Here is a 27,982-nt window from a genome sequence, read left to right on the forward strand (position 1 = left end):
ATCGTCCACAGGGGGCGCTGTCACACTGCTGACTTCTCTGTGAAGGTAAACTCAGAGATAAACTCAGGTATTGATCAGCAGTGAGCAGAAGGTGATTTCAACCACAGTTCAAGCCTCAAAGTTATAAACAATATAAATCCTTTATTGTCTGGATAAAAGATGTGAAACAAATTGAATTCTTTGTGTAATAATCGTGGTTAATACTGTCTCAGCTGGAGAACAACAACATATCTGAGTTTTCTTATCATACCTAAATACTATGACCTTTTATAAAGTGCTTCAACAACCACAAGTAGGGATGGAAACAGAATATAAAGCAGGTCTATTCAACTGGCGGCCCAGAGGCAACCTCTGAGTGGCCCGGGCAGGGACTGGTACCGAGACCTGGTGTTAAACAAGCTTCGATGTTATCAGCTCTTTTATTGTTACTTTTTAAACGTTTTGGTTTCATTTATCCTCATGCTGCAATCTCTCGCCTGCCCTCTGAGTGTCAGTGCTGACCTCCTCCCCACAGCACACACACACACACACACACACACACTCAGATATACACACACACACAACACAGTGAAGTCAGACAACAGCAGAGACACCGCGGTGCAGACGAAGGGAGTAGGCTACAACTTCAAGATTTCTCTAGCTGACGAAAACAACAACACTTGTTAATGTGAGTAACTGCCATAAGAGACAATACTTTATAACGTTATTTTCTTCACTCAGTGTTGTGATGTCAGGAGGAATATTTATTGTATTGACATGTTACATTTCTTTCCAGTGAGATATTATTGAGTTTATATAGTGGCTGTGTTGTTGTAAACATGACTGTTGCTGCCATTGACTGTATAAAACTATATCCTGTGTATTTGACCTCAAAGGAAAATGAGGTGAGGTGTGTGAGGGAGATGGGGGATATAGGTAGAGAGATAGAGTGTGTTATTAGTTACTGTTAATGCCACTTATTATGCTTCTGTCCACTGATAGCTCTTTTTTATTCTGTTACTGCATTATGTTGTGCTCCTCAGTGTTTGGCCCATCCACAGTTTCTGGTTTTAAAATCAACTGAATTTGTAATTGAACAGCCCTGGTGTAAACGCTACCGAAGCAAAAGCAAAATGAAAAACAGCATCAGGTGTTCAAACATCAACAGAGGTGTTTAATTTCTCTTGTTGGAGCAGTTTTCAGCATCCACAGCTATCAGCAATTTAGCCTGTGGGACACAGCTGACCTGATCTGATGTTTGTGATTAAGAAGCTCTCTGACTCTCTTTCTGCTTTGGCTTGATTCCTTTGCTTCTTGTTTTCATTTCAAAGTCAAACACTGAGGTAAAATATTGTGTCATGGAAACTATCTTGTCTTTTATTATATTTTGTGTGCTGATAGTAGGAATAATGTGAGCCAAGACCAGTGTGTAGGCCTGGACTGAAACTAAATAAAATGCCTTATCATCCTAATATACATGAACACCTTATTGGATAGGACTTCAGAAGGGATATAAGATGTTCCCCTCCATCTCATTTAACAACCAGATGGTTTGATTGCACACTGATCTGTTTAAAATAACAGATAATAACAGTCCACACTGAGAAACTGTACTGCTGCACATCAGCTGCAGGTTTGAACCACTGGAGGGAGCACCTCACCACATTTACTCACTCTAACATCAGTGAAATCATCACACTTGGATTTGTTGTTTGTCGTCGACATTTTTGATCAGGACTGTTTTAAATGCCAGCAGGACAGCCACACAGAACAAAAGAACAATAAGACACTACTGCATCCCCACAAACTGCAGAGTATCTGTAGCTGACAGTAACCTCTGACCTCCCAGAGGATTTAATACATGTCTGCACATTTCATCACATCAGCCCACACATTATTATACAAGATGTGAGCAGCAGAAGGGTTAATACTCCTCTCATATGTGAACAAAGTGGAGAAAACAGAATAAAGCCCCGCATGTCTGATGTGTCCCCATCCTTGTTACACAGGCTGAAATAGCATCGCTTTACTTTCACTTTCATTCATAACCTATTTCACAAAGTTTCACCGAGTAACAAGTGATGCTCAGCCGAGTTATAGTGACGTTGGTGCTCAGCCTAAATTCCCATTGGCTCAGATGGAGGTTGAAATCAGTCTCCTCCTTCTTTTTTTGGTGAAGTTATTAGATCCCTCCTTGTTACCAGCACTTCAGCCCCGCTCCTCGAGGTGTTAGGTTGGTCTCTGTTTGTGTCAGTAAACAAACATTAACTCGGTGTTTTATCAAACCTTCAGATTCGACAACTCACAATGCAGGCCTGGATTCCTCCGCTTCTGCTTCTCGTGAGCTTTCATGGCGCCTCGGCAAGTAAGTTAAGATTTTTTTTCTAAGTTTATTTCTTTAAAAAAAAAACAAGCTTCATGACTTTATATATTGTATATATGAATGTGAGGTTCTTCTGATAGTCTTTGATGTTTAGTTAAAATACTTCCATGCAGCAGATCAAAGAAATGTTTTTTTATTAAATAGGCCTAAATAAATCCATTATCTTAAAGTTGACGTTTAATCCTGACTGAGCGACTCATTGATTGATCATGACGTTTTTCTATTTAGCCATAAACACTACCTAAGTGTTTTTGTTTTCCCTAACTTCCCTTTCCTTTATGTCGCTATTATTTTATAACATCAGGACCATGAAGACCGATACGGGATGGTTGATATTAATGCTAAAATGGCAGCAGGACTACAAAGCGCAACACAGTCCAACACGCAGATAGGCCTAAATAAATAAAATATAAAGAAAACATAAAATAAAGTTGTTAAAATAGTCATTTATTGTCCAAAACTAAATGTATAATGCACTCACTGAAATCAACTTTTAAGTTAATTTTTTTATTTTTTACTTATAAAAACCCATAGTGCTTTATTCAGTGCTGTTAATCATGACTTATTTTAGAAATTATGTTTTTAAAAAATCATTAACTTATTTCCCCAGTCTGGAAACACATTATTCTATTTCAAATGAACCCCTCTACAGGCTGCTGTGAAGGTTTTAGATTTTTATTTTTAACCAACAAGTCAGTTGATGGCGATGTTTTCCTGCTGAGGCCAAACAACTTCCTGATTTGCGGGTACAGTATTTAATATTGATTACTAATGTTCTTAATCAACACTACATTGTAACATGATACCTTACTTATTGAGCATCTTTTCACTCACATCAGTGTACACTCCAACACAAAGTATTAACTGTAATCTGTAACCAAATAATAGGCCACAGATTTCATGATTGGAAAGATTAATAAAATACTACTCTATGATCTGGCCCCCTCTTATAATAAAGAAAAACAAAGGTCGTTGTGAATAATTTGACAACATGTCCACACAGCAGAACACACATCATCAATAAAACCTACTTTACATAAATATTAAGGACATATTATATATGTTTTCCTTAATAATATAATAGCCTATATCACTAATCTTTGAAGCAGTTCTCCAGCGGATTTAACAATTTAACTCAGCATACTGAAAAACATATCTGCTTTAATGAAGTACGTCCATACTGAGCTTTGTTATCAGTATCGGTCTCAAAAATCCAGTGTCTGTCAGGCAATACTGTTTAAATATTTGATGTATTAACAGGGAGCAGATTTATTCTTGGGCAGATTTGCTGAACAGTTTTGGTCTGACAGCTTAACACAGAAATATGATTTACTTGCATTCAGACAGCAGAGGACTCCACAGATGATAATTTGATTGTCAAGACACAGACACAGTGTATAAAGTTTACGCTGTTGATACTTAAAAAAAACTGCAAGGATAAACTTAAAATCAGAATTAAGAGCAAATAAACATCAGTTCATGGTGGAGGAAATGTTATATAAGATTTGAATTCATTATATAACTGATACTAATGGAAACTGTACAGAAAGACTACATGAGAAATAAGAGAGAACTTTATTAAATATAGAGTTGTGTCCCTTAATATTTATCTGGGATTGTCTGTATTGAAATACACAAGATTTGGCTCTATACAAAATATTGGTTATCAAAGATATTGGGATTAAAACTTAAATATAATTCTTAACTTACTTAAATCAAGATATATGAAAGTGAGACACACAGAGCTGGGTCAGGTATTTTCTCTCCTGTTGGTTGTTGCTTTTTTTAAACTAAAATCCACAAAGTCTCTGACAACAACATAAAACTAAAATCAGTTATTACTTGAATATGAAAAATGACAAATGAAATAGAATGTGTCAGGAGAACTGCAGCGAGTTTTAGCTTCACTTAACTCAGAGTTCAAATTTATGATTCAAAACTTTAGGAAGAAAAAACATAAATTGTTTATAGTATAAAACAAAGACCAAAAGGGATGTTAGGTAATCAGGAAAAAAAAAGTTTTATACAGAAAATAAAATTAGAACCACATGCAACAGTTATATTTTGTTCAGAGGTTTCAGATTTCAGATTTCAAGCTAATCTTATAATGAAGAATAAATGACTCCACTAAGAACTAAACTGGAGTTTGACTTCACATATAGATATTCAGCACTGGATTTAAATTTATTTTATTTTTTTTTACAAAATGCTTTCTATCACAGAAAGTCAGGAACACAACTGCATGACCTAAGTATATGACTTATTTAACTTTTTATTTTAGAATAAATACGTTTTTCAAGACAAGATCATTTGAAGTAATAAAGTATGCATTTATTTTTGTATTTACTGAGTGAACACCATACATTAAAAGAATGTCTTGAATGTGCTGTTGTGCTTTTAATTTGTTGTGCAGGAAAATAACGTTGTTAATTGATTTTTAAAACTGTGATGTAAAAACTGAAATTATTATTAATTGTTTCCAACAGGGACTCACTCTCTGAAGTATTTCTACACTGGCTCTTCTCAAGTCCCAAACTTCCCAGAGTTTGTGACTGTTGGGTTGGTTGATGAAGTTGAAATGGTTCATTATGACAGCAACACCAAGAGAGCAGAACCCAAACAGGACTGGATGAGCAGAGTCACAGCAGATGATCCTCAGTACTGGCAGAGACAGACTGAGGGATTAATTGGTGCCCAGCAGACCTTCAAAGCCAACATTGAGATTGCAAAGCAGCGCTTCAACCAAACTGGAGGTTTGTTTCTGTTTCACTTTCTATTGATAAAATGTTGTTTATATTTACATCCTCTATTTTAGTAAACATCTGCTAACACACACACACACACACACACACACACCCATCACTTTTCATCTGAGTGCTCTCTCTCTGTCTCTCTCTCTCCGGTTGTCTCTCTCTGTTTCTCTCTCTGTCTCTCTCTGTGTTTCTGTCACTCAGTCTCTCTCTCTGTGTCTGTCTCTCTCTCTCTCTGTGTGTGTGTCTCTCTTTCTGTCTCTCTCTCTGTCTCTGTCTCACTTTCTGTCTGTCTCTCTCTGTCTCTCTGTCTGTCTCTCTGTCTCTGTCTCTCTGTCTCTTTGTCTCTCTTTCTGCCTCTCTCTGTCTGTCTGTCTCTCTGTCTGTCTCTTTGTCACTGTCTCTCTCTGTCTCTCTTCTTCTCCGAGTGAGGGTGGTGGAGAGCATCTGTAGTGTGTGAGTTGGTTACTTTTATGTGACTCTTACTCTCTTTTCTTGTGTTTAATGTGTCTGTGATTTATTGACTGTCACTGGTTTTTACGAAAGTAATTTTGTAGTTGTTTCAGCCGCCACCAGTGAGTCCACCATCAGCATGGCTGCAGGTGGCTCAGGTTTGGAAAGGCTCGTGCTTCGCCGTGCGATCAAACTTTCGCCAGCAGTCAGCTGTTCAGTCGAGGAGTGCAGTTTGGCAGTCAGAGAAGCTGTGGACTGTGTGTGTTAAATCTGCCTCCAGGATGAACAGCGCTGTCGTGATTTTTCTCAATACCACTGATAAAGTCAATCAGCTGCTTGAGGGTGGAGTTGTGATTCAGGGTACTTTTACTCTTGTGTTGTCTCTTGTTAATCCTGCAAAGAGAATTATCATTTTGTAACATGCCCTGTTCATCAGAAATGAGCTGTTGGAGAGGGAATTTACCTGACATGGGCAGTTAGTGACCCCGATTAAAATGATTCCCCTCGGCTGCAAGTCTCCTCATCTGAAGCATGTCATGTCTTTCAGGAGACAAGGTCATATGGTATTAAAAAAGAATGATGAAGAACTTACCCTGGTCTTTAAGTTCAGAGTTGATGATTTTGACTATACTGTTCATGTTACTTCTGAGATGATGAAATGCTTTGGATGTGGCACTGAAGGCCATTTGATTTGTTCATGCCCAGAGAGAGCAGGTGAGTGCTGGTCAGCTGCGGCTGATGCGGAGCTGCCATCTGAGGCGGTGGGTGCCGCAGCAGCATCACTGACGCAGCGCGATTCACAGGGAGACACACAGGGCACGCAGGAGAAAAACAGTGATCAAAGTGAACCAAGTGCACAACACAACGCACATTAAAACACACCACAGAGTGAAGACGAGGGCGGTTTTGTGAGTCAGCAGGGAGATCAGACTACAGTCAAGGAACAGGCCGGGCAGACAGCCACCAGTGTCACCGAGTCTGTTTTAGATGATGATGACGATGATGATGATATAGTGATTGATGATGATGTTCCAAAGTTACCACTTAAGAGGAAAAACCCAGAGACCAAGAGCAGTAAAAAAGCCCTTAAAGTGACAAAAGAAAACATGTGCAGTCTCCTCCTCTCAGGTAGAGGAGAGCACTCTCAGCACACAGGGAGGTGATAGTGAAGCATGTGAAATGATGCAGGTGGATCAGGGCAGTGGCTTTTCCTTTACTAGGATCAGGGCTTTTCTGCAGGAAACAAAAGGGATGAGGTCAGTTAAGGTGGAAAATTATTCCCCTGATTTAAAACTGTTTCTCGATTCTTCCAAACTTTTCATGAAGAGCACAGACAGCATCAGGCAGCCTACTTTCACTGATCAAGAGAGTTTCCGTTTAAAGAAAGTGTTACAGAAGGTCAGAGCACAAATTGCAGGCGATGAATAGGTCTGTGTCTCTTTCTTTTCTTCTGGTGCGCTGTTTTCTCTCTTCTCCTTGAGGGTGGCTTTACTTCCAACATGTGTGATGTAAGGCTGGGCACTTTAAACATCAATGGTGCAAGAGATGATGTCAAAATGGCCTCTTTATATAGTTTAATTAATGCAAAGAAATTAAATGTAGTTTCTCTTCAGGAGACTCAGCACTGTTGACAGTGAGGCTGATTGGAGGAGGGAATGGAGTGGGGAGGTTTTCTTAAGTCATACGAGCAGTAGCAGTGGTGGGGTTGGAATATTGTTTTCCAAGGACTTCTTGCCCATATCCTGTGTCGCTGATGAAATTATTAAAGGCAGGTTGTTGAAAATAAGGGCTGAGTTTGAAAAGGTGAAAATGGTGTTTATAAATGTTTATGCTCCACCTGTAGGCACAGAGAAATTAGCTTTCTTGGACACACTGAATAATGTCATTAAAAACTGCAGCAGTGAGGAATATTCGTTTATAGCTGTCGATTTTAACTTCACAGAGAACGCAGCCTTAGATAGGAACCATCGGGAACCTCGCACAGCTTCCAGCAGCAGTCTTGCGAAGATAGTTGAGACATCTGAGCTGTGTGACATTTGGAGGCATTGTCATCAAAACCAGCGACAGCACACATGGACTCACAGCAGAGATAACTCCATGTCTTTGGCCAGACTTGATAGGTTTTATTGTTTCAAACATCAGGTTAATGTTGTCGAGGGCTGTACTATTTTTTCCTGTAGGAATATCAGATCATTCTCTTGTACAGGCTTCCATTTTTATAAAAGATGCGAAACGCAATAGTGCATATTGGCATTTTAATGTGGGGCTTTTGTCTGACACTGTTTTTAAAGGTGCTTTTAAGTGTTTCTGGAGAATTTTCAGAGAGACAAAATCTGAGTATAGCTCACTTCAGCAGTGGTGGGATGTAGGAAAAGGTAAAATAAAAGAGCTGTGCCTGCAATACACTTTCAGTGCCACAAAGGTCATGACTCGGTCTGTGGAAGCTCTGGAGAGAGAAATAGTGGAGCTCCAAAGTTTGGCGGACTCCACATGAGATGGAGAACATATTCAAGTTCTCAAAAGGAAAACTCAGCTCTATCTAACCTGCTGGGTTTCTCTGCTAGAGGGGCTCTGGTCTGATCTAGGTTTCAGACTCTCTCTCAGATGGATGCTCCCTCTCACTTTTTCTTTGGGCTGGAGCGTAAGAATTGTCACAGGAGACTGATGCACTCCCTACGGTTTGACGCTGGGCAGCTGCTGCAGGAGTCTGCTGAGATCCGTCAGTGTGCAGTTTATCAGAAGCTGTTCAGGAGTGAGTTTCTGGAACATCCAAGGGTGTTACAGTCCTTCCATGAAGATCTACCAAAGATCTCTGTGGAGGCCAATGCAGAGCTGGAGGCTGAGATCTCCGCTGAGGAGCTGCGTGAGGAGCTGCAGAGCCTGGAGAGTGTGAAGGCCCCCGGCATAGATGGACTGCCAGCAGACTGCGATAAAGCTTTCTGGCCTGTGATTGGTGGGGACTTGTTGAGTGTTCTCAGAGACAGTCTGAGCAGGGGGCAGCTGCCTCTGAGCTGCAGGAGTGCCGTCCTCACCCTTCTTCCCAAGTAGGGGGATCTGCAGGACTTTAAGAACTGGAGGCTGGTGGTGTTGCTTTGCAGGGATTACAAGATCCTGTTCAAGGTGTTGGCCACCAGGGTGAGAAAAGTGATGGAGCAAGTCATTCATGTTGACCAGACATATTGTGTTCCTGGCAGGATGATATCTGTCAATATTATTTTGATTTGTGGTGTTTTGAACCTCTCCAGCTCATTGGGTTGTGAACTTGGTCTTATTTCCATAGATCAAGAGAAGGCATTTGACCGTGTTGAACATCCATATCTGTGGCAAACGTTGGAAGCTTTTGGTTTCAGCTCTGGTCTCACATCCAAGATTCGGGTTTTGTACAGTGGCTTTGAAAGTGTGTTAAAAATTAACAGTGGCTTGAGTGCTCCTTTTAAGGTTCAAAGGGGGTCAGGCAGGGTTGCTCCTTGTCTGGCATGTTGTACCCTCTGGCCTTAGAGCCTCTCCTGCACAGACTGAGAGCACATCTGTCTGGTGTTCATTTTACTGGCTGTAGGAAAGTTTTTAAGCTGTCTGCGTCCACTGATGATGTCATAGCTCTTGTAAAAGCCAGGAAGATGTTGATGTTTTGGTTAAAAACGTAAACACCTTTGGTCTAAGTTCTTCTGCAAAAGTAAATAGGAAAAGGAGTGAAGCATTATTGGTGGGTGATGTATTGAGTAGGGATGTAGTTTTACCTGCTGGGCTAACATGGAACAAAAGAGGAATCAGATATATTGGTGTGTTTCTGGGGAATGAATCTTTCGTGTGTAAAAATTGGGAACGCATGTTGGAAAAAGTGGAAGGGAGTATTAAAAAAGATGGAAATGGATTTTCCCCAAACTGTCTTTTAAAGGTCGTATTTTAATAATAAGCAACTTGGTGTCCTCTATGTTATGGCACTGTTTGTATTGTATGGACCCTCCTGCAAATCTGTTGTGCAATCTACAAACAGTGATAGTGAGCTTCTTCTGGGATCACTTCCACTGGGTCCCACAGAGCGTGCTCTTCTGACCAAAGGAAAAGGGAGGTGAGGGGCTTATACATCTGTCCAGCAGGGGCGCTGTTTTCCGTCTCCTGTTCATCCAGAGGTTTCTCACTGGTCCTGCAGACCTGGTCTGGAGGCCAGCTGCTGAAACCATCCTGGGTCAGTGTGGTGGTCTGGGGCTGGTCGAGTCGCTGTTTCTGATGGACTTGGGTGATCAGAAGCTGGATGCACTTCTGAATTTGTATCGTGGACATTTCACAGTATGGGGAATGTTCCAGAAGCGGAGACCGGAGAGCAGTGACTCTCTGTACTGGCTCTTAAAGGAACTGGTGGTCTATGGGATTTGTTTCGTTACCACGGAGACAGTTGGTTCTACTGTGTTGAAGCAGCTCTGTTTGGCTAAGGTGACGACTCTGAAACATGTGGTTAACTTTTCTGGACCGTACTTTGACAGCGCAGCATCTCTGGCCTCTCACCTGGGCGTCAGATCTGTCAGGTCCATCAGTCACACGCTCAGATCCTGGAAACATCAGCTGACACCAAAGGAACGATTGTAATGGTTCCCTTTGTCCTGTTGATAATGATCCTTTTCCATTTCTGAAGATTGTGCCTGATTTTAAAAACTGTTCTGGGTGTCTGTTAAATCTCAGTGAGTCACATGTCCAAGGTTTCAGTGTTCTAACAGGAAAACAATGTACAGACTGATGGTCAAATTGTTAAACAAAGGTAAACTGAGTGGTCGCGTTGACACTCCGTGGAGAGCTCGCCTGTCTCTGAGTGATGAGGTGAAGCCTGTGTGTGGAGCTCTGTACAAACCACCGTTAACAAAGAGGGTTGGAGACCTACAGTGGAGAGTGTTGCACGGAGCTGTGGCTGTCAGTGCTTTTGTGTTTGTAGTAAATCCTAATGTTAATGACAGCTGTTCTTTTTGCACCACAAGAGAGACTGTTTTTCACTGTTTTTTAGATTGTTGCAGGCTCAGTTCACTGTTTGGTCTTTTAAGGAATTTATTCAGAGTGTTTGGTGAGGTCTTCTCTCAGCGGGTTTTTATTCTTGGGTTCAAATACAGTCAGAAATGTTACACAAAGTGTCATCTGTTTATTTGTTTTAGTGGGTCAGGCAAAAATGGCTATTTATGTGAGCAGAAGGAATAAAATAGAGCTCTCCTTAAACTGCGATGCAAAGGCTATTTTCATTCAAATGCTCAAAGCCAGAATAAAACTGGACTACAGTTATTATTGTGCTGTGAGGGACACATTTATGGACATGTGGGGCTACAGACGTGTCGTGTTCTGTTGAAACAGACCAACTCCTGTTTGGTCATGTGTTGGGGTAAGAATGCCTCATACCCCCCACTCTGATGGTTCTCTTCTTTTTTCTTTTTTTGAGTGAAAACTAAGATGTATTGATTGTTGATTGCTGGTGTTTATGTTGATATCTTTTTTTCTTGTGATAGCTAGTAAAGGTTGTGTTTAAAAAAAACTCTCTTTCTCTCTCTCTCCTTCCTCAGGTGTCCACATTTTCCAGTTGATGTATGGCTGTGAGTGGGACGATGAGACTGGAAAAACTAATGGTTTTCGTCAGTATGGTTATGATGGAGAAGACTTCATATCATTTGACCTGAAGACAGAGGCATGGATTGCTCCAAATCAACAGGCGCTCATCACCAAACACAAGTGGGACAGTAACAAAGCTCTGATAGCTTCTTGGAAGAATTACGTCACTCAGGAGTGTCCTGACTGGGTGAAGAAGTACGTGGACTATGGGAGGAGCTCTCTGCTGAGAAAAGGTAGACTCACATGACCTGATGTAGTTTTATGAACATAACAATCTTAATGTGTCTCCTCTGTTTCTAACCAACAGTAACATCACAGTGAATACGAGCCAACATATACAGACACACATTTTCTTTTCTCTAATGTTCTCACCTCTCTTCAACTCTCTGCCTCCCTCTCTCTGAACTCTGTGTCCTGTCACTCTCTCCCACAGACTGATCACCACTCTCTCTTTCTCTCTGTCATGTTTCTTTTTTTCTTAATTTTTTATATCTTTACCGTCTTTGTAACAATCACTGTCCTCCTCCCTTTCAAATCTATCTCCCCCTCTCACCTCTCTTCATCTGTCTTATTGTCTCTTCTGTCTCCTTCTTTTCTCAGTTATACTTCACTGAGGTTTATTTGCGTAGTATACATATATACTGTATATTGCATGTGTTACTAAGGCATTTGAAATACATTTCATTCAAGAAATTATATTATAAAATGCAGTAGATAATAATAAAGAACCCATGAACTGTCTTGAACTCTTCACTCTGTGCAGACCGTCCCTCAGTGTCTCTCCTCCAGAAGTCTCCCTCCTCTCCAGTCAGCTGCCACGCTACAGGTTTCTACCCAAACAGCGCCATGATGTTCTGGAGGAAAGATGGAGAGGAGCTTCATGAGAACGTGGACCATGGAGAGATCCTCCCCAACCATGATGGATCCTTCCAGATGAGCAGTGACCTGCACGTTTCATCAGTCCCACCTGAAGACCGGGGAAAGTACGAGTGTGTGTTTCAGCTCGCTGGTGTGAAGGATGACATCGTTACCAAACTGGACAAAGCAGTGATCAGGACCAACAGAGGTAAGACTTCTATCAGAAGTGAAGGAGGGAAACACTCATTTAGTTTACTGTGACAGTCCTGCTGTTCATTTATTTTAATTTGAAAGGGAAGTTTTGTTTCCTTGAATTGTTTTGGTGTCAGTTTCTTCCATCTAGTGTTAACATGCAATGTTGAGGCTTAGATATGTATTAAACCAATGCATGTGTCCACTTCTGGACCTTAATAATTACCTCAATTTCATGTTGTTCCACCTGTCCACTGTTTAAGTAGCTTTGGTTAATAATGAGAAATATCAGTAATGAAACATAAAAAAACATTTTCTTTCTCTTTTTAGATTTTGAAATAAGTTATTTTTACCACCTTTGTAAACTGATTAGTAAATTAGTTTTTAAATCGTGAAAAAAAATGTAGAAAGAGCTTTTTTTCTGGTCTTGTGTAACTATTTTAATGGTTAACTACAGTCACAGATTATAGGCACTGTATTGTCTCGGTTTTAGAGAAGACATACTTATTTAATAACTAGATAAATGTATGTATCTGTAAGTAAATCAGTCAGAATAAAGAGTCTGAATATGATTGTCATAAGCTCATTGTGCCAAAAAACCACAGTATGGGACAGAAACCAAAATCGACGTACAGCTATCAAAGAACAAAACAAGACAAGAATAAACAAGCATATATACAGTAAAAATATGCAGACAAGTAGGGATAGGAACTGATATTATCAACAACAGCAGGACAAACAAACATATATCGTAGTGTATGTATATATGTCTGGTTGACGGATGTTTTTCTCTTCTAACCTGCTTCATCTGTTCAGGTTGTGACTATTTTTCGTTGTTTTCCACTCAACAGAGAAGCCCACTGACATGACCGTCCCCATCATTGCTGCAGTTGTTGTTCTCACTCTCGTCCTCATCGCTGTGATCGGATTTGTCATTTACAAAAAGAAGAATGGTGAGAGACTAAAACAAAAATACATCTTTTTTTTTTCTTTCAGTATTTTGGTGTTAGACTTTGAATTGATGTTTTAACCAGGATGGCAAAAGTGAGCCAAATTTCAATTTCCAGCACACAAAAATCTGTTTTAACAAACATTAAGTGCTGCAGGGCTCAGAGTTTCAAGATAATGTGACTACAGTGTGATGATGTAAGTCAGAGGTATGAGGACATAATGTACAACAAAAGGAAGAAGAGATTTATTTAGCAGTTTGAGTGAGTAGAGGTGATCACTGAAAAGACTGACAAATTGTGACGTTTTCAACTGTAACAAGAAAAATGTTATGTCTTTTCTTTTTATTTCAGCCAAACGCCCTCCATCTCGTAAGTAAAACTTCTTTTTATTCTGTTTTTCTCTGACCTGATATTCACTATTTATTTTTTGCTGAAGAACTTTTTTAGGACTGTCTCCTGTAGTGTTAACTGTTTCTAAAACACAGTGGATGTGGGCTAACAGTGTGTTTCTGACCCTACAGCTATAAACAACCCTGAGGTCTTGGAGGAACTGAATCCAAATGCATAAATGGCAAACACACCATCCTGCACACAGTGAGTTTCTTCATATGGGACTTGAACTGTCCACACCTGTTAAACAAAGTGATTGTTTCCTTATCCACAGTAAAACATCTGTGACACATCGTAGCTGTAAACTTTCAGTTCAACAAAGGTGAAACTGTTTGATATGAAGTGAGGTTATTAAGAGAAAGGCACAGATACTTTCAGAAACCTTCACATCAGCAGGTCAGATACAGTCTAACATTTAGGCCTCTAGTTTGCCAGCGCGGCGCAGGGTGGCGCAAGATGGCGAACCCCACGCAGAGCTAGTTTCGAGCAGCGCAACCCGAGGCGCGCTCAGTTTGGTAGTTTGGCAGACCGCGGTGCACTGAGATGGGTGTGGCATCGTAGCAGGGGGAGGTGTCGACAGATCCAGCTTGGCGCAGTGACAGTTTCGTGCCAAAAGGCTTCGCCGAAGGTGCACTAAAAGCTCGCCAGCTGAAACCAGGTCTGCTGTCAGCGCAGGCGGAGCGCAGCCGGTGTAAGCCGAAGTTTGGCTGACCGGCGGACAGTGCGCACGCGTCACCAAAACCTCACAGGCAGGTTTCCAGAATGTCAGGCACATTAACGATGCAATAAATACCCACAAAAACACTATTCAATATAACTATCTGCAATCAGCACATAAATGTATCTCTATATCGACTGTCCCGTCACATCTGATGTCAGATCAAAGGGGATTGGCACCGTTTGGCACGTTTGGCATGTGTAATGGAAACCCAACCTGATTTGATTAACACAGCTGCAAACTAACGAGTTCACATTCCTCTCAGCCAACCACAAACAGCCACAGCATCAGATAGGGAGTATATATTCAGCATCTGTCATCTTAGAAAAGTCAAAAGAAAAGAAACAGAGTGAGACTGCGAGAGAGAAAGAGAGAGCACGCACACAAGAGAAACGCAACATTGATTTACAATTGTGGTGACCTCCTCCCAGGCTACCTTTGCATCATCAGCCCGTGCAGTTCCGTATATTCGGACACTGTGAGCTTGGACCTCCCGGACCAAAACATCAGTTTCCTCCTGGGAGAAGTTTGGCCATCTGAAGCTGCTGCTCTCTTCTGCCATGGCGAATCATTACGCCTTCGTGGGGCGCATTTAAGGGCGAGGAGAGGGGCTCATTTGATTGGTGTGATGTGTATAAAACCCACTCCATGCCTTCTCTCCTCCCTCTTTCCGACTTGCGCAGGTAGGAGGGACGGAGGTAGGAAAGAGGACTAGCTGCACCAGCGCGCACAGTGTGCCAAACTTGCAAAATCCACCTGGCCACACCCAGTTGGCGAAGCGCAGGTGCGCTGCGCCTCCGCCTCGCCCAGTCTGTGAAACTAGAGGCCATTAACTTTAACCTTTAGAAAACAGGGACACTAATTTATTAAATTGGTGCTGAACTAAATTTTAAAAAATGATTGTACTTCATCAGCACAGTAGGTCAATACTTGTTTTATAAAATGTTAACACTAAAATGACTGAATTGTGGATATTTGATATTTTGTTACAATATTTTATTTTAAATGAAACTGTAAATATGTGGCTTTGTGGAACTGAACTTAAACATCTATGGTGAATTATTTTTTTTCTATTTCATGTAATATTTTTCTTATTGTGTCTTTAGGTTTATGGATACATTTTGCACTGGATCACAGAGTGGTGTCACCACATTCTCCTCCATAAACTGAGAATCCACCGGTTATTCATCAATCATATCATAAACTGATAGAATCAAGGTTGGGAATTAAAAATAAATGTGAAAGATTAGTTGACAAATATCATGAAACATAAATGGTGACATGAAATCATTGCTCATATTATATATGAGGCAATTGTTTAACAATATTATATATAATATTGCCTTAACCGTTGGTAAATCAAATAAGGATGATTATTTTTGGAGAGAAGTAAAATACAATGTTCAAAACAATGAAAACATCACAGTGCTCTTCACATAAACATAATAAAGATTTGTGTGTTGCTTCAAAACCAATCCACCATAGTTACAGTTTGATGCTTCTGATGTTGGGCTTTTCTGGTTAAATTATTGGTAATTCAATATACACATATAGACACACACATCCACACACATGCATTCCCTTCTCATAGCATACTCGTAGGATCTGGCGATATGATTTAAACCTTGAGGTATTTTTCAACCAGTAGAGAGTTTTCTTCACTATTTATACTGAGAAAGTCGTTCTTTGGTTCTCTGTCTGTATTCAATCACTGAGGGCAACACTGCAAATCAATCAGCAACATCCACAAACATGCTATGTAAACTGGACACTCTAACTGGACACTCTAGATTTCCCGTAGATGTCAGTGTAAATGGTCATCTATCTGTGTTACTCCTGGTAATAAACTGTACTCCACTCGACCCTCAGCGGGATGATTTTTTGTATCACTGTTGTGAATCACATGTATCACAACATGAAATTACACAAACAATGATAGGTTGTATCAATGTTGCCCACCCTTATGCGCGCGCACACACACACACACACACACACACACACAAAATATAAATATCAATCCAAATTTATTTAGTCTGTTTATATATTTCCTTAAAACTGATAAAATGTTTGATTTTACTCAAGCAGAAACAAGTAAGTTATGTCTTTGAGGTTTTTCTTAATCAGGAGTATGTTGTTGTTTTTTTGTTTCATTATATCTATCTTTTGATGTGTTTTAAGCTTCTCAGCACACTGATAGAAATGTTCTTGAAAATATTTGCTACTATTATTTGGGGACAAGGGATGTTTTCTCTCTTGGTTTTGTAACCATAAAGAAATTGAACAGCGATGCTCCAAATCACTTATTGTGTTTGTTAAGTCGGTGATTGTCAGATGAAGTTGCCCTGCTTTTTGTACTTTGATTTGCTTTTCAATAAAGTGTCTAAAATTCCACATTTCTGTCTGTTTGTGTTTCCACATATTTGGTTACAAATCTGTGACTAGCTGTGATTATTTGAATACTGAGTATCCACTATTGTCACAGACTAAATGAATGTCGCTCTGACCTTTAGATGTTAAACAAAGGACAGGAAGAACACAATTATTTTGCCAAACCTCTGGTTCTTTACAGAAAACTTAAGGTGCAGTTTGAATTTTAACATGACAAGAACATGATATGGATGATTAGTTTGGACCTCTTTGGTGAAACTTTTTTTTTTTTATCTCTTGAATGTTTTGCTTCTCTCTGTTAAGAGAAATCAAAACACAAAGTTATATTTGTTTAACATAGCATATTGGCTTATTAGTGAGAAATAGAGGAAAATAAATGCTTGAAACTGCATCATGATATTTTGCTTTATCTCATTGTGTGAATGCATTTTTATTTTATAAATGTGTATAACAATGATCCACTAAGCTTTTCTTGACACAACATATCCGGACTCAAGAGTGGTGCTTTGGATTTCCCCTGAGATAACCTGTTGCACTGAAATCTGCCTGGCAACTGATGACACAACCGTCAGGAAATGTTCCAGTTTTATGGCTCCTCCAAATTAACCTTAATTTTCTGACTGGATGTTACGTGCTGTAGGTAACTGTTACAGTGTGAAACACCCCGAACAGATATAATCAGCTACTATACATCATAGAGTTTCTGAAATAGCTGTGATAATTTGTGGCAAAAAAAAGACACCCATTGGTTTTTAACTTTTTTAAAAAGCCATAAATTTAACTGCTGGCCCTTTCTTCACCTTCAAAGGTTCACTTATAAGTGCGAGAAAGCAAACAGATCCTCACAGACCTGTCAAGATTTAGTTGCTTTTTCACAATGGCCGATATACCTCCATGGGCAAAACCTGTGTGGCTAACTTCTGCATAGAAACAGATGACATCATAGCTGTTAGGACAAAAAATATATTTCATCGTGTTGCTATACCTACCTATATTGTAATTAAAATATAAATTATGTATAACAATACTTAATACAAAAGTACTATTTACATTAAGTTATTTAACCTAGTTTAGTAGTAATATATAAATATAAGTGAGATACAGTAAGACCAGTCACTCATCACTCACCTAACAGGTTTTGGAAAAGAGGTTTGGCACATCTTGCATGTTTGTGGGCACATTTCACCGACAAAAACAAATTCTGTAACGATCAGGCAAGGCACCTAAATATTTCTTCCACAGCTCAATATATAAGTAAAATATATCTTTAAAACCACAACGTAGATTTACTTCATGTAAAAGTGTGATCACAAGATGAACTGTGGCCGACAGTAAACAAAGAGAAATGAACATGTCACCATCATGTCACACAGTGGTGTAAAATACCTTGCTCTGTCTTAAAAAATGAATCAAAATGTTCTCATTTTCAGGGACATACTGTCTGACTTTCATGAATTTTGTACCTGACGCTTAATATCAAAAAGCAACATGATGTATCAGTTCAGGTTAATCATCACAGGACAGAGCAGTGAACTAAACAAAAGGTCTTTATTTGTGGCTGTGTGTTGCATTGGTAAGATTATGTATATGTCAACATAAACAGTACCTCCATTACATAATATAAAGAACAATAACCATACAAACAGTCGGACGGATGTTACACAAGTTTAGAAAGACATGTTTCATTTGACTGAACTGTATATAGAGGGTTGAGGTCGATCTGGGTTTAGGGGTCAAACTCAGAACATTCCCTTCCTGTAGCGGTGGATCAACTCAGATACGTCTTCCTTACACACCTTTATCCAGCCGTCCTCCTGCATGTGGTACACTAGACAAACACACAAAAAAATAACACACAGTTCATCACACATATTCCAACAAATGTACACAAAAATTAAGACAAACAGCCCTTGTAAAGTGCTCACAGGTGTATAAATTTCAGGACTGTACAACATTTAAGCTTTGCTACATGTAAATTATTTTTGTGCCTTTAATTTGATATGTAACAGTAGAGAAATGACAGGAAATGAGGAAAGAGAGAGAGACAGGGAACAACATGCAACAAAGCTCCCCGGCCGGACATGAACCAGGGTGCGGTTTTAGTTTATGTAGACGCAGTACTTTAACATAATGTTGTTTTTGTTTGGCAATGTCCATTTATTTAATTTCTCAAATCCCAAGTCAAGACTGACATCACTGACTGGGTCATGCCACTCTATGACTCCTTTTCTTTATTGAGGCCAAAAGGCTGTCACTCTCTGTGAAATGATATGCTGAACTGCATAACTTTTCCCCCACTTAATCCAACTTTTTGCGCAGTTCCACCTCTTCTAACATTTTCCAGGGATGGAAAAGAAGACATGCATTTCTTTACATACTTATTTACCTAAGTAACGACCAGCTGAAGCTCTGGAGTCCACAGCCACGATGACTCCATGTCTGAACTTGAAGGCCAGGGTGGTCATTCCATGGTTCAGGTCTATACACACGCCTCTGTCACGCTTGCAGGATTGAATAAACCCGGAGGGCTGAAATGAAATCATAAGGGGGATCTCAGTGGGGCGCATGATGCGTAATGGCAATGTGTGAATGTGTGTATCTATAAGTAAATCAGTTAGAATAAAGTCCATTAGCCATGTATGATGACAGTTAAAAGGGAGTTTGAATGTTATTGTCAGAAGCTCTCATTGTGCCAAAAAACCACAGCATGGGACAGGAACCAACATTGACATAGAGCTAAACAAAGAACAAAACAAGACAAGAATAAACAAGCATAGATACAGTAAAAATGTGCAGAGAAGTAGGGATAGGAACTGATATTATCAACAACAGCAGGACAAACAAACATATATCGTAGTGTATGTATACAAGATTGTGGTCTGGTTGACAGATGGATGTTTTTCTCTTCTAACCTGCTTCATCTGTTCAGGTTGTGATTATGTTTTGTTGCTTTCTGCTCAACAGAGAAGCCCACTGACATGACCGTCCCCATCATTGCTGCAGTTGCTGTTCTCGCGCTCGTCCTCATCGCTGTAAAACTTCTATTTATTCTGTTTTCCTCTGACCTGATATTATATTATATCATTTTTTGCTGAAGAACTTTTTCAGGACTGTCTCCTGTAGTGTGAGCTGTTCCTAAAACACAGTGGATGTGGGCTAACAGTGTGTTTCTGACCTTACAGCTGTAAGCAACCCTGAGGTCATGGAGGAACTGAATCCAAATGCATAAATGGCAAACACACCATCCTGCACACAGTGAGTTTCTTCATATGGGACTTGAACTGTTCACACCTGTTAAACAACGTGATTGTTTCCTTATCCACAGTAAAACATCTGTAACACATTGTAGCTGTAAAGAAAATCTTTGACTTTCAATTGGTTCTCCACAACAAAGGTGAAAAGTGTCTGATATGAAGAGAGGTTATGAAGAGAAAGGCACAGATACTTTCAGAAACCTTCACATCAGCAGGTCAGATACAGTGTTTTTTTTTGGGTTTTTTTAAGATTATTTTTTGGGCTTTTTTGCCTTTAATGAACAGGACAGAGTGAACTGGGGCGAGAGAGAGAGAGTAGGGGTTGACATGCAGCAAAGGTTTGCAAGCCGGAGTTGAACGTGCCACCGCTGCAGCGAGGCATTGCCTCTGTACATGGGGTGCCGGCACTATCCACTACGTTACCAACACCCCAGGTCAGATACAGTCTAATGTTAAACACTTAAACTTTGACCTTTACAGGGAAACTAATTTATTAAATTGGTGCTGAACTAAATTTAAAAAAAAAATGATTGTACTTCATTAGCACAGTAGGTCAATACTTGTTTTATAAAATGTTAACACTTAAATGACTGAATTGTGGATCAGCGAGATGATTTTTGTATCACTGTTGTGAATCACACGTATCACAACATGAAATCACACAATGATAGGTTGTATCAATGTTGCCCACCCCTATGCACACACATACACAAAATATAAGCATAAATCCAAATTTATTTTCCAGTTCTGTAAATAGTCTGTTTCCTTAAAAGTGATAAAATGTTTGATTTTACTCGAACAGAAACAAGTAAGTTATGTCTTTGAGGTTTTTCAGGAGTATGTTGTTGTTTTTTTGTCTCATTATATCTATCTTTTGATGTGTTTTAAGATTCTCAGCACACTGATAGAAATGTTCTTGAAAATATTTGCTACTATTATTTGGGGACAAGGGATGTTTTCTCTCTTAGTTTTGTAACCATAAAGAAATTGAACAGCGATGTTCCAAATCACTTATTGTGTTGGTTAAGTTGGTGATTGTCAGATGAAGTTGCCCTGCTTTTTGTACTTTTGATTTGCTTTTCAATAAAGTGTCTAAAATTCCACATTTCTGTCTGTTTGTGTTTCCACATATTTTATAAATGTGTATAACAATGATCCACTAAGCTTTTCTTGATGCAACATAACCAGACTCAGAGTGGTGCTTTGGATTTCCCCTGAGATAACCTGTTGCACTGAAATCTGCCTGGCAACTGATGACACAACCGTCAGGAAATGTTCCAGTTTCATGGCTCCTCCAAATCAACCTTAATTTTCTGACTGGATGTTACCTGCTGTAGGTAACTGTTACAGTGTGAAATACCCTGAACAGATATAATTAGCTACTACACATCATAGAGTTTCTGAAATAGCTGTGATAATTTGTGGCAAAAAACACCCATTGGTTTTTAACTTTTTTTTAAAAAAGCCATACATTTAACTGCTGGCCCTTTCTTCACCATCAAAGTTTCACTTATAAGTGCCAGAAAGCAAACAGATCCTCACAGACCTGTCAAGATTTAGTTGCTTTTTTCACAATGGCCGATATACCTCCATGGGCAAAACCTGTGTGGCTAACTTCTGCATAGAAACAGATGACATCATAGCTGTTAGGACAAAAAATATATTGCATTGTGTTGCCATACCTACCTATATTGTCATTAAAATATAAAGCATGTATAACAATACTTAATACAAAAGTACTATTTACATTAAGTTATATTACCTAGTTCAGCAGTAATATATAAATATAAGTGAGATACAGTAAGACCAGATATCAAGAATACGAAAGCTTTAAAAAGAACTCACCTAACAGGTTTTGGAAAAGAGGTTTGGCACATCTTGCATGCTTGTGGGCACATTTCACCGACAAAAACACATTCTGTAATGATGAGGCAAGGCATCTAAATATTTCTTCCACAGCTCAATGTATGTAAAATATATCTTTAAAACCGCAACGTAGATTTACTTCATGTTAAAAGTGAGATCACAACAAGATCATAATGAAGAAGTGTGGCTGACAGTAAACAAAGACAGAGAAATGAACATGCCACCATCATGTCACACAGTGGTGTAAAATACCTTGCTCTGTCTTAAAAACTAAATCAAAATGTTCTCATTTTCAGGGACATACTGTCTGACTTTCATGAATGTTGTACCTGACACTTAATATCATAAAGCAACATGATGTATCAGTTCAGGTTAATCATTACAGGACAGAGCAGTGAGCTGAACAAAAGGTCTTTATTTGTGTCTGTGTGTTGCATTGGTAAGATTATGTATGTTGACATAAACAGTACCTCCATTACATAATATAAAGAACAATAACCATACAAACAGTCTTCACAATTTAAATCCAATAAAATGTAGGTTCATATGTAGAGAAATGAAATGGTTCTAAGTGGCATTTTATGCTCTGACAATTTATTGATCCAAAGTCAGAGACGGATCACACACGTCCTTAAACACTCTGCTGTGAGACAGAGTGGGGTTGTTCATTTCCAAAATAAGATTCAATTCAATTCAATTTTATTTATAAAGCATGCTGACTGAAATTCCTCAAATAAATTATTATCCTGGAGAAAATCACACAGCTGGTCTGCGACTACTTTCTCAAGGATCTTTGACATAAAGGGAAGATTAGATATTGGTCTATAGTTGGCTAACACCTCTGGATCCAGGGTGGGCTTTTTTAGGAGAGGTTTAATTACAGCTACCTTAAAAGACTGTGGTACATAGCCTGTTAATAGGGATATATTGATCATATCTAATATATGAGTGTTAACTAAAGGAAAGACCTCCTTAAGTAGCCTAGTTGGGATGGGGTCTAAGAGACACGTTGATGAGTTAGATGAAGAAATCACTGCGGTCAATTCTTGAAGAGAAATTGGGGAGAAGCAATCTAAATATATATTAGATTCTACAGCTGTGTTTGAGGTTAGATAGGTAGGCCTACCATCCGAGGGCAGGAGGTCATGAATTTTGCCTCTAATAGTTGTCTTAGATGTCAATATATTTTTGAGAAAATATATTGAAGTAGTTGTGGGGAAAAAAAGTTACATAATTTTAGAAAGACATATTTCATTGGACTGAACTGTATATAGAGGGTTGAGGTCCATCTGGGTTTAGGGGTCAAACTCAGAACATTCCTTTCCTGTAGCGGTGGATCAACTCAGATACGTCTTCCTTACACACCTTTATCCAGCTGTCCTCCTGCATGTGGTACACTAGACAAACACAAAAAATAACACACAGTTCATCACACATATTCCAACAAATGTACACAAAAATTAAGACAAACAACCTTTGTAAAGTGCTCACAGGTGTATAAATTTCAAGACTGTGCAACATTTAAGCTTATTTTGTGCCTTTAATTTGGTAAGAGTAGAGAAATGACAGGATAAGAGGAAAGAGAGAGAGAGACAGGGAACAACATGCAACAAAGCTCCCTAGCCAGACATGAACCAGGTTGCGATTGTAGTTTATGTAGAAGCAGTGCTTTAACATAATGTTTTTGTTTGGCAATGTTCATTTATTTTATTTCTCAAACCTCAAGTCAAGACAGACAAGTCCAGAGTCAAGTCCCAAGTCAAGGCCAACAGGTCCTACGTCTTAAATGTTGGGTTTTGAGTCCTAAACAAGTCATAGTGCGCTCTTTACCAAATGTAACCTCTGGTTTGAGAGAGAAAGAAAAGAGAGAGAGGGGGCATCTCTGTCTCTTGATCAGCTTATATGCTCAACAAAAATGAAGACAAACATCTCAAGTGGTAGTTCAAGCAACAGCCCCAGAGCCAGTGAAAATAAATATCAAATGACGTTTTCTGGGAATGACCAGGGAAATCTGGGCACTGGCAAGATGGAGGGAAGTTTATTCATTCACTGCCCACATTGTTATGATACAAAGCTGGTTGAAAGGAGGCAAAGTATTCCTTTAAAACTTAACATTCTCAGATTATACTTACTGTTGACCACTCCTCCAGAGTAGGCATCTCTGTGTGTGGCGTGAGCAATGCCCCGACGGCCCAGTTCATATGCCTCCTCCACCGTCATGTCTTCCCGGTAACCGCTGTCCACCACACCGTAGGCGTAACTGTTACCACAGCCGGTAGAGAACATACGGCCGGAGAGACGCGTCCCATTATCATCCACATAGTACAAACCAGGGCCCTGGAGAGGACACAGTTACTCATTATGGTCTGCAGAGAAATTATTGTTTTATATTCAGGCCTCAGTTTTTCACAAGGATACAACAATACTTCCAAAAAGAGGTGTGATGACAATAATGTACTGTCTTTTTGGGGACATTTTACAATGATGAAGGCCATGTAAATATACGTAAAGTGACTTATTATTTCTAGATTCTGCTTCACTGGAAGTGATAAAAGACACTGATAATAAAAAAGATTATAATGTCTTTAGTGTAGATTGTAAGACTGACACACACATACACATACACATATACATAAACACACACACTCACAGCTTACCTCTTTGTCCCATCCACAGATCATGCTTCCCATGGAGAGGCCCATGCCTCTGTAACCTAGCATCATGTTAGACAGCAGCTTGGAGGCAGCAGCAACAGAGATCCTGTGGTTGTTACTCAGTCGGTACAGCCTGGATGAAAAAGTAAAAAAATAAGTCACCAATATATTCATATGGAAATCAAATGACAAATCAACCAGTCATAAAGATTGGGCCTGCCAACACTGGAAAAAAACCTTATGATACTCCTCCTGAGTTATAGGAACACTGACTTTTCCTGACTTTTGTGGGTCCAAGTATTTTCAGTCAAAACTAGAATTAACACCTTGTGGTTGTTTGTCTCAACCAACTATTTAAGTTGTCTGTACAGACTCATACATGTAGTAAGACTTACAAGGAATTTGATAAAAGGTAGTACGTGTATTTTTTGGTGAAATGTGGAAGCATCACACACATCCTCCCAGTGTAGTTCTGTTAAACAAATGTGTGTCAGTTTTTTGTTGTTGATTGTTGTTGTGGAGCGCTTTGTTGTTAAATGTCTGTATTTAAGTGTAATGTATTTTTGTGTATGGTTGTATTTGTCTGACAGTTGCCACGGACATAAAGAGAGTTTCTGAAAGGATAAATAAACAAAACTAACTAACTAACTAACTAACCCTCAACCCGTCAGCACAGAAGATTTATACAATCAGCACAGTTTCAAGGTGGACACCCAAGATCAGTATCACCAATTCAGTATCTGACCAAATATCTCCCCTTCTGTTTCTCAGTTATTATGTTGAATAATGGTCAGAAAAGTATTTTTATACAACATTATGATGTCACTGTGGTGTTGACCTTTGACCTTCTGGATATAAACTGTCATCACTTCATCATTTTATCCTAATAGACATCTGTGTGTAATTTTGTGATAATCAGTGTGTAAATTCTTACTTGTAAATTAAATAATACCTACTGTAACATGCATTTCATCACATGAACTCCACACAGGGAGACCTACTTTGGCCTAGGTGGGGCTCAAAGCCCAGACTTAGAGCCCATGACCTTTCTGCTGTGAAGTCGCAGTCCTAACCACTGAACCTTTTTGCTTCACTCAACAGGACAAACTACACCAAAGAGCTTTAACTTGTTTTTCTCTTATGACGGCTCAGATCTTTACTCAACTGCTGTATGAAAAAACTTTCTAATACATTTCTACACAGCACACATACAGTGTGCTATGTAGTACAACACCAAAACGACAGATATATAGAACATTAAGGGATCAGTATTCAAACACTGCATGACAAACCTGCATTCTTTGGCCAGGAGTCTCTCCCAGTACTGGCAGTCTGCGGCACTCCCTGACATGGTGCCCAGCAGGTAGGGATTGATCTCTATGACCTTGCTGACATCGTTGGATACTGCAGAGCCGTGACATATTTGGGAAAAGGAGACACTTTAGTGACCAAGATTACAGGTGGAAGCATTAAGCATCCCAGTGTAGCAGCACGCTGGCTACACCTGTTGCCTTATTGACTTTTTGTGATCATCTTGTTCATGGTCCCTACATTTTACATTTTAAAGCTCCATGCCTCTTTGATACCTTTGGTCCTTGAGTTGATGACAGTCTTTTCCATACAATGAACAGTATGTTGGCTGGGCAATATGACTGACTGGGTCATGCCACTCTATGACTCATTTTCTTTGTAGAGGCTAAAAGGCTGTCACTCTCTGTGAAATGATATGCTTAACTGCATAACTTTTCCCACACGTAATCCAACTTTTTGTGCAGTTCCACCTCTTCTAACATTTTCCAGGGATGGAAAAGAAGACATGCATTTCTTTACATGTGTATTTACCAAAGTAACGACCAGCTGAGGCTCTGGAGTCCACAGCCACGATGACTCCATGTCTGAACTTGAAGGCCAGGGTGGTCGTACCATGGTTCAGGTCTATACGCACGCCTCCGTCACGGTTGCAGGATTGGATAAACCCGGAGGGCTGAAATGAAATCATAAGAGGGATCCTAGTGGGGCGCATGATGCGTAATGGCACTGTGTGAATGTGTGTATCTATAAGTAAATCAGTCAGAATAAAGTCCATTAGCCATGTATGATGACAGTTAAAAGGGAGTTTGAATATGATTGTCAGAAGCTCTCATTGTGCCAAAAAACCACAGCATGGGACAGGAACCAACATTGACATACAGCTAAACAAAGAACAAAACAAGACAAGAATAAACAAGCATAGATACAGTAAAAATGTGCAGAGAAGTAGGGATAGGAACTGATATTATCAACAACAGCAGGACAAACAAAAATATATCGTAGTGTATGTTTAAGATTGCAGTCTGGGTGACAGATGGATGTTTTTCTCTCCTAACCTGCTTTATCTGTTCAGGTTGTGATTATGTTTTGTTGCTTTCTGCTCAACAGAGAAGCCCACTGACATGACCATCCCCATCATTGCTGCAGTTGTTGTTCTCGCGCTCGTCTTCATCGCTGTGATTGGATTCGTCATTTACAAAAAGAAGAATGGTGAGAGACTAAAACAAAAATACATCTTTTTTTCTTTTAATGTTTTGATGTTCGACTTTAAATTGATGTTTTTATCTGGAAGGCAAAAGTGAGCCAAATTTAAATTTCCAGCACACAAAAATCTGTTTTAACAAACATTAAGTGCTGCAGGGCTCAGAGTTTCAAGATAATGTGACTACAGTGTGATGATGTAAGGGAGAGGTATGAGGACATAATGTACAACAAAAGGAAGAAGAGATTTATTTATCAGTTTGAGTGAGTGGAGGAGATCACTGAAAAGATTGACAAATTGTGACGTTTTCAACTGTAACAAGAAAAATGTTATGTCTTTTCTTTTTATTTCAGCCAAACGCCCTCCATCTTGTAAGTAAAACTTCTATTTATTCTGTTTGTCTCTGACCTGATATTCACTATTCATTTTTTGCTGAAGAACTTTTTCAGGACTGTCTCCTGTAGTGTTAGCCATTTGTAAAACACAGTGGATGTGGGCTAACAGTGTGTTTCTGACCCTACAGCTATAAACAACCCTGAGGTCTTGGAGGAACTGAATCCAAATGCATAAATGACAAACACACCATCCTGCACACAGTGAGTTTCTTCATATGGGACTTGAACTGTTCACACCTGTTAAACAACGTGATTGTTTCCTTATCCACAGTAAAACATCTGTGACACATTGTAGCTGTAAAGAAAATCTTTGACTTTCAATTGGTTCTCCACATTAAAAGTGAAACTGTTTGATATGAAGAGAAGTTATTAAGAGAAAGGCACAGATACTTTCAGAAACCTTCACATCAGCAGGTCAGATACAGTCTTTTTTTTAAAGATTATTTTTTGGGCTTTTTGCCGTTAATGAACAGGACAGAGTAAATGGGGTGAGAGAGAGAGTAGGGGTTGACATGCAGAAAAGGGTTGCAAGCCGGAGTCAAACCTGCAGCGAGGCATTGCCTCTGTACATGGGGTGCCGGCACTATCCCCTATGCTACCAATGCCCCAGGTCAAACACAGTCTAATGTTAAACACTTAAACTTTGACCTTTCGAAA

General features: G+C 39.5%; 2 protein-coding genes and 1 long non-coding RNA gene across 5 annotated transcripts; 2 read left to right on the forward strand and 1 right to left on the reverse strand.

Moving 5' to 3' along the window:
* The first annotated feature begins 521 nt into the window (after positions 1 to 521).
* On the forward strand, positions 522 to 27,586 carry LOC144458305 (major histocompatibility complex class I-related protein 1-like). Of its 3 annotated transcripts, XM_078175875.1 has the most exons (9): positions 522 to 667; positions 2,272 to 2,344; positions 4,849 to 5,115; positions 11,103 to 11,381; positions 11,912 to 12,214; positions 13,050 to 13,151; positions 13,500 to 13,517; positions 13,670 to 13,742; positions 15,363 to 16,647. In XM_078175875.1, the coding sequence occupies exons 2-8, from the start codon at positions 2,287 to 2,289 to the stop codon at positions 13,714 to 13,716; spliced, it is 1,074 nt and encodes a 357-aa protein (XP_078032001.1). In that variant the 5' UTR covers positions 522 to 667; positions 2,272 to 2,286; the 3' UTR covers positions 13,717 to 13,742; positions 15,363 to 16,647. The 3 variants fall into 3 exon arrangements, with proteins under 3 accessions (XP_078032001.1, XP_078032002.1, XP_078031999.1); XM_078175873.1 differs by lacking the exon at positions 522 to 667 and having other exon boundaries at positions 2,168 to 2,344; XM_078175876.1 differs by lacking the exons at positions 522 to 667; positions 13,050 to 13,151; positions 13,500 to 13,517; positions 13,670 to 13,742; positions 15,363 to 16,647 and adding exons at positions 26,837 to 26,938; positions 27,284 to 27,301; positions 27,454 to 27,586 and having other exon boundaries at positions 2,167 to 2,344.
* On the forward strand, positions 16,075 to 21,001 carry LOC144467385 (uncharacterized). Its single transcript, XR_013493618.1, has 2 exons — positions 16,075 to 16,195; positions 20,570 to 21,001. It is a non-coding gene; the product is annotated as an uncharacterized LOC144467385 (long non-coding RNA).
* Positions 18,251 to 25,817, reverse strand: LOC117263584 (proteasome subunit beta type-8-like). The gene is made up of 4 exons (XM_078175878.1): positions 25,711 to 25,817; positions 24,422 to 24,551; positions 23,897 to 24,101; positions 18,251 to 18,472 (listed from the first exon to the last, which is right to left on the reverse strand). The coding sequence occupies exons 1-4, from the start codon at positions 25,767 to 25,769 to the stop codon at positions 18,384 to 18,386; spliced, it is 483 nt and encodes a 160-aa protein (XP_078032004.1). The 5' UTR covers positions 25,770 to 25,817; the 3' UTR covers positions 18,251 to 18,383.
* Positions 27,587 to 27,982: the final 396 nt, after the last annotated feature.

The sequence above is a fragment of the Epinephelus lanceolatus genome, chromosome 16 (assembly GCF_041903045.1).
Source record: "Epinephelus lanceolatus isolate andai-2023 chromosome 16, ASM4190304v1, whole genome shotgun sequence".
Taxonomy (NCBI): domain Eukaryota; kingdom Metazoa; phylum Chordata; class Actinopteri; order Perciformes; family Serranidae; genus Epinephelus; species Epinephelus lanceolatus.